General features: G+C 53.2%; 7 protein-coding genes across 7 annotated transcripts, besides 1 other annotated feature; 5 read left to right on the forward strand and 2 right to left on the reverse strand.

The window, feature by feature from the left end:
* Window positions 1-168: 168 nt before the first annotated feature.
* ACLA_036660 (uncharacterized protein) lies at window positions 169-1,524 on the forward strand (the record flags this gene model as incomplete). The annotated part of the gene is made up of 4 exons (XM_001270886.1): window positions 169-309; window positions 575-954; window positions 1,020-1,087; window positions 1,160-1,524. The coding sequence occupies 4 exons, from the start codon at window positions 169-171 to the stop codon at window positions 1,522-1,524; spliced, it is 954 nt and encodes a 317-aa protein (XP_001270887.1).
* A 165-nt stretch (window positions 1,525-1,689) lies between these two features.
* On the reverse strand, window positions 1,690-3,153 carry pgxC (putative extracellular exo-polygalacturonase; the record flags this gene model as incomplete). The annotated part of the gene is made up of 4 exons (XM_001270887.1): window positions 1,690-2,305; window positions 2,405-2,642; window positions 2,676-2,989; window positions 3,080-3,153. 4 exons carry the CDS (start codon window positions 3,151-3,153, stop codon window positions 1,690-1,692), a joined length of 1,242 nt encoding a protein of 413 aa, XP_001270888.1.
* A 340-nt stretch (window positions 3,154-3,493) lies between these two features.
* ACLA_036680 (uncharacterized protein) lies at window positions 3,494-4,421 on the forward strand (the record flags this gene model as incomplete). The annotated part of the gene is made up of 3 exons (XM_001270888.1): window positions 3,494-4,086; window positions 4,202-4,211; window positions 4,278-4,421. 3 exons carry the CDS (start codon window positions 3,494-3,496, stop codon window positions 4,419-4,421), a joined length of 747 nt encoding a protein of 248 aa, XP_001270889.1.
* Window positions 4,422-5,481: 1,060 nt separating this feature from the next.
* Window positions 5,482-5,547: a microsatellite.
* A 485-nt stretch (window positions 5,548-6,032) lies between these two features.
* Window positions 6,033-7,259, forward strand: ACLA_036690 (protein kinase domain-containing protein; the record flags this gene model as incomplete). The annotated part of the gene is made up of 1 exon (XM_001270889.1): window positions 6,033-7,259. One exon carries the CDS (start codon window positions 6,033-6,035, stop codon window positions 7,257-7,259), a length of 1,227 nt encoding a protein of 408 aa, XP_001270890.1.
* A 602-nt stretch (window positions 7,260-7,861) lies between these two features.
* ACLA_036700 (uncharacterized protein) lies at window positions 7,862-9,798 on the reverse strand (the record flags this gene model as incomplete). The annotated part of the gene is made up of 2 exons (XM_001270890.1): window positions 7,862-9,603; window positions 9,672-9,798. 2 exons carry the CDS (start codon window positions 9,796-9,798, stop codon window positions 7,862-7,864), a joined length of 1,869 nt encoding a protein of 622 aa, XP_001270891.1.
* Window positions 9,799-10,311: 513 nt separating this feature from the next.
* On the forward strand, window positions 10,312-12,015 carry ACLA_036710 (putative endosome-associated ubiquitin isopeptidase (AmsH); the record flags this gene model as incomplete). Its single annotated transcript, XM_001270891.1, has 2 exons — window positions 10,312-10,452; window positions 10,516-12,015. 2 exons carry the CDS (start codon window positions 10,312-10,314, stop codon window positions 12,013-12,015), a joined length of 1,641 nt encoding a protein of 546 aa, XP_001270892.1.
* A 1,340-nt stretch (window positions 12,016-13,355) lies between these two features.
* On the forward strand, window positions 13,356-14,546 carry ACLA_036720 (putative oxidative stress response protein Oxr1; the record flags this gene model as incomplete). Its single annotated transcript, XM_001270892.1, has 2 exons — window positions 13,356-14,344; window positions 14,402-14,546. The coding sequence occupies 2 exons, from the start codon at window positions 13,356-13,358 to the stop codon at window positions 14,544-14,546; spliced, it is 1,134 nt and encodes a 377-aa protein (XP_001270893.1).
* Window positions 14,547-14,800: the final 254 nt, after the last annotated feature.

Below are 14,800 nucleotides of genomic sequence, written 5' to 3' on the forward strand. Positions count from 1 at the left end.
GACTCGAAATTTTCAAGTCGACTGAATAAGCATTGGCCTCGCAGTTTTCGATTCTTGGTCCAGTCGAGATACTGGATTTTCATTGACTTAAGTGTTGTTTTCTTTCTGTTCTTGACTTAAGGGAATCGCCTAGAGGATGTCGCCGCCTTACTGCAGTCACTCTCATCGATGTACCACAAGATAGCCATTCTTGGAGTCACTATTGCCTTCACAACCGCGTCAACTCTGACGGTTGTGCTGCGACTGTTCACTCGGTTCATGATCGTTCGAAAACCGGGCTGGGATGATGCGGCGATCGTTGCGGCAATGGTAAGCTGGATGCCTCTGGTGCAGTTGCAGCGAGGCGCTGACCGTTTGGTTTGAAGCTCACAAATCTTGTGTTTTTTGCGTTCTTGATCATTGGTGAGGGTTCCTTGATTCATGGGAACTGTATGCGCATACTTATCGCAAATAGAACTGCATTATAGTCTGGGAGAGGAAAATGCTGTGCTCTCACCCTATGAAATCAAAATGCAGCTCAAGGTATGTGTTTGCCTTTCCCACCAAGTATATATAGTGATATTGACGACTACAGGCCCTCTGGGTCTCCATTCCTTTTTACAACATCACCCTCTCGCTGACAAAATTGTCCCTCATCCTGCTGTATATGCGTCTGTTCGCCTTGGCCAACCGCCGTTTCCGGCTTCTCCTCATCGCCTTCCTCGTATTTGTCGTCGTCGAGGGCCTCTGGTTTCTTTTCAGCGCGCTTTTTATCTGCAATCCCATCCGAGGGTTCTGGGACCGCACTGTCCCTGCGACCTGTCTCTCCTATTCTGTCATCTGGTGTCTCAACGCGGCATTACAGATCGCTTCAGATGCTGTGGTCGTGACGACACCGATTCCGACATTGGCGCGGTTACGCCTACCGAGAAGGCAGAAGATTGAAATGATTGTGGTCTTTGCGTTGGGCTTCTTGTATAACTCCCCTCACCACTCCAACTGCTCAATCATGATAGCCTCGCTAACTGGGGTTGGGATAGTGTCTGCGCATTGAGCATCATTCGGCTTACAACCATTATCAAACTCACTCACAGCGAAGACTTTACGGGTATGTCTATGTCCCTTGTCCAAAGATCAATGTGTCGGAGAGAAAAGGAAACTAACAATGCCCCCCCGAAAGAACAAAACGGCCCGGCAGCAACCTGGTCCTCCATCGAATCTAACGTCGCCATCATCTGCGCCTGCCTACCGCCCCTACACCCGCTACTTTCGCGCATCTCTTTCAAGTACGTGAGAGGACATGGTCGTGAGCGTGAGCGCGAGCACGATTCCGCCCGCCAGCACACGGTCGAGAAACCTCCGCCCTCGTCGTTGACGTGGAATTTGGAGAATCCGTTTGCGATGACAAGCTGGAATTATTCGGCGAGTGTGACGGGGAACTGCTCGACGCTTAGAGATGAGGTTCCCGAGACGAATAGCATCCAGGTGGTGAGGGAGTTGCGGTGGGATCTGGAGGAAGGGAGGGAGGACAGGGCGGGGAGTTGATTGGTTGAACTACGTGGAATTTGGAAGATAGATTTTGCTTTGTTTTTTGTTTTTTGTTTTTTTAAGCGTGATCCATGTGTAACGTATTAAACTAGGAATAGATGATACATTTTTCTATTTCGGGGTGAAGGGTGCCGTTTCTATAATCGAAACCCAGCTTCGGGTTCAGCTCCGCTGCGGCCTTGATGTAGACGACGCTGGGCGGCGCCTGGCTCCGCGGGTACAGTCTGATATTCTTCGGGACGAAGTTCTTGCACGAGGAGTCGGTGTTGCGCTCGAGGACGATCGCTGCTCGGTGTGGTTCAGGTTCGCAAGGCCGTTGTTGTACCAGCAGGGATGGGAGACGCAGGACTCATCGCCCGGCTGGAAGGTGTTGATGGACCCGGAGAAGTCGGACCAGGTGAAATCCTCCATCATGACGGAGGAGGAAGGGTCGACGGTACCGGGCCGGGTCGCGCCCTGGTCCCAGTAGCTCTTAGTGACGAAGATGGGGAAGGTCACGTTGTGGACGCGGATGTTCTTCCAGACGACGTTCTTGACGAGGCCGGAGCCGCCGACCCAGAACTTGAAGCGGGCGACATACAGGGCGTCGACGACGGTGACGTCCTCGAAGCGCAGGTTGGTGATGTTGGCGGGGTCGGTGGGTTTCTTGCCGAGCGAGCCGATGCTCATGCCGTGCGACTGGAAGCCGATGGTGTTGCGCTCGAAGGCGATGTCGTGCGACGGCGATGGCGTTGTCGCCGTTGTACATAATGCTGTCGGCGATGCGGATGCGGGAGCCCTGGACGCCGAAGCCGTCGGTGTTGAAGGGGAAGCCGCCGGTGGGGTGGGCGTCGATGATGGCGGCGTGCACGGCGATGTCGTCGCCGTTCAGCTTGACGTTCCACGCGATGGGGCTTGCGCGAGCGGAAGTTGGTCAGCCGCGCCTGGCTGGTCTGGGTAGCTCATCCGGTGCGGGCGGTTGGGCAGCCCGCTGCTGTTGGCCGGGTTGGCGTCCCACCACGCCTGGCCGAGGGAGTCGATCCAGCCATGGGCCACGTCGTCCGGGCCGGTCCAGTCGACGCGCGGGCCCTGGAACGTGAACCAGGTCGATTGGCCGCCGGCCACGATGCGCTGCACTGCCGCGATGTCCTACGGCAGGTGCAGATTACCCAGCATGCGGATCTCGGCGTTGCTGAGGTTCGTGGCCTTGATGAGTTGGAAGACGTTGTAGTCCACGCCGGCTTGGAAGATGATGGTTGCGTCGTGCGCGCACTGCGCGAAGGCGCTGGCGACGGCGGGCGAGTCATCTGCGCGGCCCTGCGAGGATGCGTATTGGGAGGGGATCACGCATCGCTTGGAGCGGGCCTCTAGCGAGTGACTGGATGCTAGAGGCGCAATAGAGGCAAGGATGCCCAGTAAGGCTGGTTTGGAGATAGCATGATGGGTTGAGCCGGGGGGACAGGTGGATTGTGAAATGGACGCACTGGATGGCACTGCACATTTTATGACAGTCCAGGAAGATGGTTTCTCCAAGCTTGGTTACTAGGAGCTACCCCGGGGGTTTTTTATACACGGAGAAATTCGAGGAGCAGAGGTTTGTATGGACGGAATTATCGAATCCACACGTATAGAGATGATCAGCGCCATGTTGGGAGGTTACTATGAGGTTCTGTCGTTGTATTGGTGGAGAATTGACAAAAAATGGAGAAGTTGAAACTGTCAAACTCGCCCAGAGGTACGAGATATTGAAATGGAAAGGAAATTCCTATCTCTCTTGTGGGTGATGAAGTCGAAGTTCAAGTTGACAGACAGCACTGTAGATAAATGTGGACACCTGACTTACGAACTACGCCAATTGAGCTACTTCCTATCCATAACACTCACTAACTTCACTATCTACTCACCAGGCATACTACGAACAATCAATCTCCAGTTCTCTCCTCAATTTGATTCCTTTATTGATAATACAACTCCTATAAAAGATACAATGACATCCTCTCTTTCCTCCAAATCCACCCCCAACATCTCCGCCTCCGACGCCGTCCTCCATATCGACAGTGCCACATACATCGACGCACCCTCGCAAGACGTCTGGAACGCCTTGATCGACACCTCCACCTGGCCATCCTGGAACACTTTTATCCCCCGAGTTACCATCCGCGAACAGCCCGACACCCCCGATGCCTCCGCGGACAGCCTCTCCCCGATCCTCCAGCAGGGCACCAAGATGACTTTCCACGTGCACATGGATCCCTCGTCGTCCGGACGGCAGAAAGACACCGATATCCAGCTGATGGTGATCGCGTTCGAGCCGCCGAATGCCGGCGCCAAGACGCCCGGGCGCATCGTGTGGGCGAGTGACTCGGCCGCCAAAGGAGGGATCCCGGCGATGCTGCTGACGGCGGAGAGAGTGCATGAGGTGGAGGAGGTGGAGGTTTCCGGGAACGGGGGGGAGGTCCGTCGGGGGACAGAGGTGAGGAATTGGGAGGCGCAGGTTGGGTATTTGGGATATGTGGTGCGGTGGATGTATGGGGCGCAGTTGAAGCAGAACTTTGAGACGTGGATGCGGGATCTGAAGGGGTATGTTGAGAAGTCGAGGGATTAACTTTAACTTACCAGGTGATACATTATACGAGCTGTGTATGATAAAAAAGGATGGAGACATCCACTAGAGTAATCACTACTAATCTGTCAGGAATGCCAAAGTAAGACCTGGGGTAACCGGGTGAGACTTGAACAAACTCAACAATACTCAAACTAAGTCTGTGTAGGACAAAGATAAGGCTGGATGGAAGCAGCTGAAGAAAGCTGAGGATATCAGGATGCAGTGTGACAGTGTGATTGCCATTTGCCAATTGATCATGACGTATTACAGTCCTAGAAATAGAGACGATCCGACTGTCAAGACACCCTGATTCGGTTAATGGTGAAGCTTAGTCTCAGAGAGTCAGAAGATGAACCCCCAAGCCTGAACTAAACTATGGAGTAACTACGGAGTAACTAATGGGTTACAAATTATACGGATTATCATTATTATTGAGGTGTCAAATGTCTCTCAATAATTTCCCCCAATGAAACGTCCACGTGGAGGTGGAGATTGGCTGAGAACAGAGACGACTCAATATGATGAAAAAGATGGGGACTATCTCTGACATGGATTTACTTCCCAGTATGTATCAAGTATCAACTGACCTGTCTTTTGGGGGGCGGCCAAACTGACAGCTACCGAGTGTTTCATGATCCCTCTGCTTGCTCCCTTTCCTCTTTCACTACTACGATACTAACGATGAGATGGAAAACCCCCATGTTCTGTAAGATACGGAGTATTTATGGATTCTGGATTATGGAGTCATGCAGTGTGACCACTGATCTCCACGCGATTACTGCTTTGGGCCATCCGAATCCCTGCACTAAGCCTACTTGCGTTTAGCGGCCGTCGTTCCGTCTTGGAGGAACTGGTCGAAATCAGCCTGTTCGTGACTTCGTGTACCATACAGACCCTTACTTACATGCCGCGTATCTGGTAAGTATTCAGTAAACCACCAGTGCCATAGAGAATCATACCTCGTACCTAGTACCTACCATAGGTGAGTATTATTATTGACTGCACGTCAGCTCCCGGGGGTAATCTTCATAGTAGAATTGGATGCACGAGACAGATGAATAGGACTGTCCATTGGTATTTACTAGATAGATAGATAGGTAGAGATAGGTATGCAGTTGAAAGATAAAGAGGTTCCGTGTCAGAGCGCCTATCCCCATCACAGTCACATAGTGCTAAGACCAGGATTCAAGACATGTTACTGTAACCTTTGATATAGATTAAAGAAAAAGAGACTGTAACACGTTGTAATGTTCCTCTCCATACTCTGTAGTTTCCCTGTTTTTACTGTTGATTTGATTTGGCTCAATTAAACTCCTCACTCTTTTTTTCCCCAGTCAGTCGAGACCCTTGGCCTTTTTCTGGTTTTTTTCCCTCATCCTCATCCTCTTCCTCTTCCTCTTCCTCTTCCTCTTCCTCTTCCTCTTCCTCTTGCTCTTCTTCCTTTTTCTCTCCCTCTATATTATTATATCTCGGTTTCATCCCACTGCTGACTGTCTTTCCCTCTCTGTCTCTCTTTTCTGCGTCATGCTTTCGGTCCTTCATCGCTTTCATCCTCTCATTCTCGCTTGTCTCTGACCACCGCTTTCGTCTCGCGGTTCATGTCACCTGCATCGCCACCCACATCATCTTTAAATACTCGGTCCAAAGACTCGTCTCCGGCAGCATCCAACGTTCGCCTCGCATCATTAGTCCGTCATCCGATTCGTTCCACGAGGGGATACTGCTGCCTGCCTACCCACCTGTTGGTCTCGCCTAGTACAGAGTATATACTTCCTCTCGGCGTCGTCGATCTATCAACTCCCTCAGTACAACAACCACCGCCCAATCTTTATCTATAGAACGAACCATCCTTTTACTCACTAACGGGAACTACTTCTTGAACTACTCCGACCCTTGATCAGCAATCGCAGATCACCTCACCATGTCGGCCACGAACATGCCGATTCAGCTCTCCGTTCAGACGGGAGCCGATCTCAACAAGCATCAACCCTCGTCCGCATCTCAGCCAACACCTCCAATCACCCCGATTGGCAATGCCCCATCAATAAACAACACTCCTAACTACGCTATTTCCCCTGTGTCATTACCTAGATCACACCTCAAGGGCACTTTACCAGACCTGCAGACGGTAACCTCACCGCGCAAGTTCACAGATGAACTCGAGTTCCACTACAACCACAAGGGCCGCAAGGTCGAGTTCGGCCGCGGTGTCTGGAGCGTTGTCTATATGGCATCCTCGCGCGCACTCGCCACTCCCTCCTCCGCCATGAGCCCTCCCAGTTCGCCTGCTTCGAGAAGCCGTGTGGTCGCTGTCAAGACCCCCGTGCGCCGCGACGCTCACCCGGTCTTGGATGCCGAAGCTCTGGTGCTGACCCGTCTCAGCATGGTCTCCGGCTTCGAAGATCATATTGTGCCCTTCCACGGCTTTATTGCCGACAGCCACTCCATCGTCATGTCCGCCGTGCCGCTCGCACTCTCTACCTATATCGAGGAGAAGGCTGGCGCCGCCAGACAGCACATGTCCACTCGCACCATGTTCGATCCTGTTCAAGGCATGCCCGAGTGGCATGGGTTGGCGAAGAAACTCGTCGCAGGTCTTGCATGGCTTCATACCAGCGCGCAGATAGTCCACGGTGACATCAAACCACACAACCTACTCTTGCGACCCCGTTCCGCTGGCAATAACACCGCGTCCGACGACTTCCCCTTCGAAGCGCTCTTCGCGGATTTCTCCTCGGCCCATCCCATCGCTGATGGCTCCTCTTCCCCAACCAAGGATTGTCAGGGCACCGCCCTGACGGCCCTCACGCCTCCCTTCGCCGCTCCTGAACTCCTCTGCGTCTCCTCGCTGACCTCCCCGGACGCCGTTCCCACTCCAGCCTCGGACGTCTTCTCTCTTGCCGTGACCCTCCTCGCCGCTGCGACAGGCGATCTGCTCCTCTACCCCGGCACGAGCAGCATGCAGCGTCTCGCAATGGCGCGCGAAGGTCATCGCGTGCTCGACTTTGCGCGTTCCGGCGAAAGCGGCTGCCGCATACCACGCAACGGCATTGTCGAGCAGATCGTCAAGCCGGCCATTCTCAAGGACCCATCGCAGCGCATCCACCCTACTGAATGGTCGGACCTGGTTAGCAAGATCATGGTCTAACTTTCATCCTCCTTTTTTCCCTCTTCTTCTTTTGGATTTACCTTCTTCTTTTTTTATTTTTATTTTTTTTAAATTTTTTTTCTTTGCATGCAATAGCTTTTATGACATTCCAGCCATTTGCTCTGCTCTTCTCTCCACCGTTCCATCGCCGCCCCCTTTTATATTTTTATCTTTCCTTTCCCTTTCTTTTCTTTTCTTTTCTTCGCTTCTCTTCTCCTCTTGTCTTATCTTCTTCTCACTTGTTTTAAAACCAAACATTTATAAAGATACCCGGTTAGATATTCATAGAATCTTTTGGAGACGTGTTTTGGAAACCTGCTTTGTATGCATACTTCTTTGTTATAATGGGTCATGTTGGGGAATGAATGGAACATACACGATATAATGCAATTAGCTACCGTCTGGGTTTCGAGACACTCCTGCTACAAGCGCCATGTAGAATATTCTACTCTCTGCGCATAATCATATGTAAATGGGAACTGTAAAAGAACACGTAGTCTATCTATCTATTCAATTCTCTGGTACAATTCGCATATCGAACAAGGTATGTTTTGAGACATGAGTGATTATACAAACGTCGCTATTGAATACACACGGACACCTCAGCGCATCTTCTTCTGCTCCACGCCATACTCGCCCGACCGGAACGAGGTCAACGTCCCGCCCAAAAGACGGTTCAGCTGCACCGCGTTGACCTCCGCGTTACTCTTGTGATACTCGACGACAATCTCCCACAGCGTCGCGGACGACAGGCAGCGAATACGCACGTCGCTCAGGTCGTAGTCCAGGTTCTCCTGGAAGTGCGTGACAGGATCGAGCGGGGGGTGCGGATCCTGACATGTGCTCTCGGCTGCGCCGGGGCGGCCGCTGACGGTCTTAGGGAGCGTGTCAAAGTCCGGTTTGGGTGTTTTAGAAGCGTAGGTGGCGAGGCTGGGGATGGCGCGGACGAGATCGTTAATGGGGCGCGCGGGGAATATGGCTTTGAGGAGGTCGGTGACGGTCATGGTGCCGCGGCTGCTGAAGGTGAGGGAGATGGCTTCGTAGATGCGGTGGAGGTCGGCGCGGCCGGCCTGGTCGGCCTCCGTGAGGAGCTGCATAATGGGGGAGTGGGCGTCGGCCTCGAAGTACAGCATGGTTGTGTCGGTGTCGCGCGGGTACAGCTCCTCCGGGTCGATGAGGAGAGGCTCGAATGGCCGGCGGTCCCAGAGAAGGACTGCGTCGTCGAAGGTACCCGTGGAGAGCGCGCTACGGGCATCGTCGATCATCGACGGGGTGTGGTGCAAAACTTCGAAATGGATCTCGGAGTGCTGCTGGGCGGTCTCGGCCTTGAGCGCAGCGATGCGGTCCACCATCGGCTGGAGGGACTTGGAGTCGACGGCCGGGTCAGCGGCCGCCCGCGAGAGACTCCGGGTAAGCTCGTCGATGCGCGCCTGCTTCTCCACCAGCTCCTTGCGAGCGAAGGCCGTCCGGTTATCCTGTCGCAGCTGGACCAGGGCCCTTTGTTTCTTCTTCTTGGCTTTCACATCGCCGGGTGATTCCTCGGCGGTCTGGATGGTCTCCAGGATCCGGTCGTGCATGACCGTCTTGATGCGAGGTACGTGGGGACAGGGGATCTTCCCCGGGTCTGGGGATTCTGGAGCCGAGGGGATCGGAGGGAGCGCTTTTCCAGCAGGGACCACGATTTTGTGTTCAGCGCTTCGCTCCGCAACCCGGGCCGCATTCGCGGCGGTGAGATCCCATCCCTTGGACATAGTCCAGAAGTAACTCGGATCCGCCGTCGACGCCACCTCAAAAGCATGCATGGCCACATTCTCCGTCAAAAGAGCCGGTCGACTGCGATTGGATACCGAGCGGGGAAGGATCGTCTGCGCCTCCATCAGCGGAAGAGAGGTAATCATGCGCACACTCCCGTAGGAAGAAAGACCAGACTGCCGCATACACGCCTCCATGAGAATCGACCACGACCGTGCCGGCGTGAAGTGGTCTTGTTTGGAGGCGTTCGGAGGGATATTAGCCAGAACCAGCAGCGTGTCGTTTTTCCCCAGAGCGCCCGTTGTGTCACAGTTAGAAGGCCCCTGTTCCGGTAGGTATTCTGCTAGAAGGCTGTGCCAGTCATCGAGGTGGTGGATGTCGCGCGAGACCAGATTGTAGCAGGGTTTGCTTGCGGCAAGAGACTTGAGAATCTTCCCATAGGTTTTGAGGTCCGGCTCCACGAGCACATGGCGTCGGGGGCGTAAGAATTCGTTCACCTTGGATGACCAGAGTCCAGCACCAGGCCAGAGATCAAGAATATCCACTGGAGGCTTTCGGAGTAGGTACGGTGAAAGGCGTTGAAGAATATCATCTGTAGCCAACCATCGCGCATTAGCATCGTGCAGGGAATTTGTAGTTTGATCTTGTCGAGAGTCTTACTGCACAGTCCGTCGCCCACAATCTGTGGTCTATGGACCTTCTTCTTCCTCAGCGCAGCCGGGATGTGCTTATACAGAAGTCCTGTTGTCGGAAATCGAGCGAGAGGCGTCCATCTGGAAGCTTTCATTTTGCGGTTGCGCCTCAACGGACTTGAATTGATTCTGTTAGATCAGATATACAAACAGAGAATAGAATCAGCCTGCATCGCTGCTCCATGCTTATTCGTGGGGGATATGCGAGTGGTGTGAAGAGTTAGTCCAGGTCATCTCGGGGCAGTTGATGGAGGATGCTTGAACACCAAGATTGGATGCTCCGGCGGCGGGACCAAAAGCATTCCGCCGCCTATCGCATGTTTCGATTGTCACCACCTCCATCCACCAACACAACCATGTGTTTAAGCGAACTGCTACTATCACCTCTGTGGCTCTCAAAATTATCAATATCTTACCTCGTTCTATTCTGCTGCCTGTGGTGCCGTGAAACCGAGTTCTGGCTGCCTAGATGTGGCCCCTCCCCGCCATCACATTAACTGGTCGTTGCGCCAGACGTCACGCATAATCTATCGAACGAGATTGTTCTTGTGACTGGAATAATTGAAATCAAAACCTATATCCTGGCTCCTTGACTCGCATGCACCACCATGACTTCACATACCGCTCAGAACATGGGGGCGTCACCACAGAGCGTGGAGAAGATCACTCGAATTGCCCAAGACTACGAGTACAACCCTCTAATACCGCTGCGAAACTGGTTAAGAACTGCCTCTACGTTGATTAGAGAGGTAAGACTTTGTAATTCCTCCTATTTTGCCGTTCAGACTGACTTTTTTTTTGGTCTCATACAGGCCCGGATCTACGAACGAGAAGGACATGACGAACAAACATATCTACTCTTGTTTCGACACGCACAGCTGGTGCTCGTGAACCTAGCAAAACACCCCGAAGCCAAAGATGAGAAGTACAGAAAGGCTCTGATGGAAGCCGAGAAAGAAGTTCAGATCAATCTGGGAAAACTTGAGGCGCTGAAACCCCGGATCAACAAACGCTATGAGCGTTTTGTTCAGTTGATGCGTGAACGCCAAAGTCGAACCCCATCCCACGAAACGAGCAGTGGCTCATTGAACCAGACACAACCGTACGATCCCGCGCTGGCGGGAGTTGTTGAACCCTTAGAGGCAGGAAAGAATAGAGATCTGGCCGTGCAGCTGGCCCGAACAGAGATCAGTCGAAGAGCGACTGTGAGGAAAGCTTTGCGCCAGGCGGGTGTATCACCCGGAGAAGATCAGAGTCGCCGCACGGTGGGTGATTGGGGCAACAGGGACGATCGCTTGGACAAAAACGGGCCTGATACGGACAATGACTTGCGCCGCCGGATTCAGGACGTCAGACTCAATATCGACCAGCAAGCCCATACGGGTCTTCGCCAGCCGCAACAGAACAAGACCGTCGTACGTCCACCGACTTCTATCTCGTCTACCTCTACGTACAAGTATCCCACGGTACCCCGACAAAGGCCCTTGGAGTCCCTCCCATCCACGGTGACAAAATCGTCTCGAGAGAAATTAGGTCTCCGCTCAGAACCTCCTTTACTGCCTCCAAAAGAGTTACCTGGTTCAAACCGTCCGGCTCCCGCCGCTGGGCTGTTGCCGCCACCACTGCCTGGCAAAATATCTCCAGCACCAGCTCCAGCTGTCCCAGAAAAAGCATCAACAACAGCGGACAGTGGGAACTCGGGCTCAGGATTGGACCCTTCCAGTTTCACCTTCAAACCTTCCGCATATCTCGAGAATGGAACGCCATTGCGCACCATGTGGCTGCCACCGGAACTGCGGACACACTTCTTAGCTGTGGCCGCATCTAATACGCGCCGCAATCTAGAAACATGCGGCATCCTCTGTGGTACTTTAATCTCCAACGCACTCTTTGTGTCCCGATTGCTTATCCCGGAACAAACGGCGACGTCCGATACCTGTGAAACTGTAAATGAAACCGCGATCTTCGACTATTGCGATTCAGAAGACCTGATGGTGCTGGGCTGGATCCACACACATCCCACGCAGACATGTTTCATGAGTTCGAGGGACCTTCACACTCACTGTGGATATCAAGTGATGCTCCCCGAGAGCATTGCAATCGTCTGCGCGCCAAGCAAATCTCCAGATTGGGGCGTGTTCCGACTCACCGATCCTCCAGGGCTGAAGACGGTCCTCAACTGCACACAGACGGGCTTGTTTCATCCTCATGCCGAGGCCAATATCTACACTGATGCGCTACGGCCTGGACATGTCTTCGAAGCTAAGGGGCTCGAATTTGAGACCGTAGATCTACGTCCGAACGGATCCTAGGTTTGATTTATGATACATCACATTTGTGACGATTTGCCTTGCGATTATGATACCATTTCCAAGTATTTGCCGTTGTTGATTCATTTCAGGTCGTTACCATATAGCATAGATAGCTCATACGTTAACGGGGTGTTGTTTGTGCTCATTTAGCTTAGAATATCTTCAATCAATATATTTATCGTCCTGGGCTTCAACTTTGTACACTACCGTATAGTATATACATCGTTTCACCAGTTCGCTTGTTGCTGCTGTCCGTGCAACAGAACCGGATCACTGCACCAGCACTCTATTCCGAGATGTAGATCGAGTCAGCGAGCGAGAACGAGAGCGAGAGCGACGCCGTGCACCAGAACCTGCGCTATACTGGGCCCTTCGCGAAGGGGTGGGAGACCGTCGAAGGTGCGAGCCCCTACGGTTCCCGGGCACGGTGGTGTTCTTCTGAGTAGCTCGTCTATCCGGCGTGGTCATCTTGAGCGTGTCTGGCGAATTGTGACTGTGATTTTCACTGTGGTAGGGATATGAAGTTGGCTTTTTCGTTCTTCTAGTTTCAAAACTGCTCGTGCTTTGCGCCTCTAACACAACGGATGTGCAGCGGTATATATAGCTTCGGCAGCAAAGGATAGAGTCATCATGGCGTCTTTTGCCTCATATCGGAGGAATCCTCCGTCTGGCCCTCTGCAGCCTTTTGAATCTGTGTTCGAACCAAGGCTTTGCGGGTCGACTCTCGTTGATGGAAATGGGGAAGAATGGGCCAAGAGGAAGTGGTGGCTGTACTGTCTGAACCAGGTGTCTATTATAAGGTAAGTAGACATTTGGTTCTTAGTAGTCCTTGGTCGGGGTTTGACAGGTACCTGTACACTCATAGTTCTGGATGGTTCTCGATCTTGTCTATCTCTCATCAATTCAGCTGTGAGTCTATATATATATTGTAGCCAGATTGATAGCAAACGAAGTCGTTAGACCACGCCATTATCTACTACGGAATGTGCGTAATAGCAGGCAGATGAATTGATTTTGCATGAAAAGAAACCATGATCATCATGGCATGATCCAGTCCAGGGTAGTTATTGTGTTTCAAGGAGTTATAGATAACGCTCTTCATCTCGCAGTGTTTCAAGTCTCCAGGCGGGATGAAGCGATTGGAATTGCGATCAACAGGTGTGTCGTGTGTCTCCCCACCATCTGCATCACTCTATTCACTTCCTGTCTTCCAGTTCAACTTCATCTGTCCATCTCCGTCGTTGCTCCATCATTCTCTCTGTGGCAATCGAACCCGTCGATGTTAAACTTCAGCCATCTAATCCACTCAAATTCCCCAGCCTGCTAATTCCGACGCCCGCATGTCGTCCATCTCGCAGGAAGACCCGCCCTCCTCCATCCCCACTCCATCTTTATCTTTATCCTCCTCCAGCTCATCCCCGGGTTCACGCACTCCGCAAACCAGCACTCCCTTGAATCAATCAGCCGTATCCTACTTCTCCTACCCCGTCACCCACGTCGTCTCGGGCCTCTACCGCCGGCTCACAGACCCCAACATCACCAAGGCATCGCGCAAGGACAAGGACAACGAGACCACGACCATGAACAGCAGCAGCAAGAGCTTCAGCAGCAAGAACAACGGCTCCTCGGCATCCTCCTCGGGCGTCTTTACCCCTATGCGCACCGCATCCCCCTTCCAACCACCCCCACTCACCCCGCTCACCCTCACCCTCGGCACCACCGCCCCAGACAGCCTGCAGCAGCAGTTGCTAGCCCGCGCCCTGGCCGAGGAAATTCGCCTCCTCGTCCCCCCGCGCCTCCAGCTCGTCGATACCTGGCGCCTCGCCTACAGCCTCGACCGCGACGGCGCCTCCCTCGCCACCCTCTACGAGAACTGCTACGAGTTCTCCCTCCGCAGCCCGCGGGCGGGCTTCGTCCTCATCATCCGCGACTCCTCCCCCTCCGGCGCCGTCTTCGGCGCCTACATGACCGACCCTCCCCGTCCGAACCCGCACTACTTCGGCACCGGCGAGTGTTTCCTCTGGCGTGCTAGCGTGCTGCGTCCCCCCGCCCTGCTGCACGCGTCCGGCCCCCAGCCCGACCAGATGCTCGACTTGGCGGGCCTGCCGCCCCCGCCGAGCGCGGACACAACCCACGCAGGACGATCGACGACCCTGCGTAGCGACCCGAAGACTCGGCCGGAGAACATGCTGGTGACGCCGCGGGTGCATGATGTGACCCCCAGCGGCGCGAGTACGCCTGAGCGCATCCGGTTCAAAGCCTTCCCCTACAGCGGGGTAAATGACTACATGATGTTCTGTGAAACAGGGTTCCTTAGTCTGGGCGGAGGGTGAGTATCCCCGTCGATCGACAAGCAGCATTACTAGGGGCTAATTCTTGCTTACAGGGATGGTCACTTTGGTCTGTGGGTGGACTCGAGCCTGGAGAAGGGCGTCAGCGCCCCGTGTCTGACCTTTGGAAACGAACCTCTTTCCGACGAAGGCATCAAATTTGACATCCTCGGCGTAGAGGTATGGTATATCGGATCCTAATTCGGATCGTTTACCTCGTCTGTTATTTGTTTCATCTCATAATACCCTGACACGATGTGTGGCTGGATCTATCCACCGTGTCATGATCATAATGCATTGTTGTATAACGTTGACCTAGTTTTACTGAGGAGGGGAAGGCAACGCGGAAAAGTAATGGCAGACTTAGACCTGGATATATGCTACATACCGGGCGAAACATATCGTCGTAATGCATTTCCATTTGTTAACTATTAACTAGCTACCTATCGGACATC

The sequence above is a fragment of the Aspergillus clavatus genome, genomic scaffold (genome assembly GCF_000002715.2).
Source record: "Aspergillus clavatus NRRL 1 1099423829802 genomic scaffold, whole genome shotgun sequence".
Taxonomy (NCBI): domain Eukaryota; kingdom Fungi; phylum Ascomycota; class Eurotiomycetes; order Eurotiales; family Aspergillaceae; genus Aspergillus; species Aspergillus clavatus.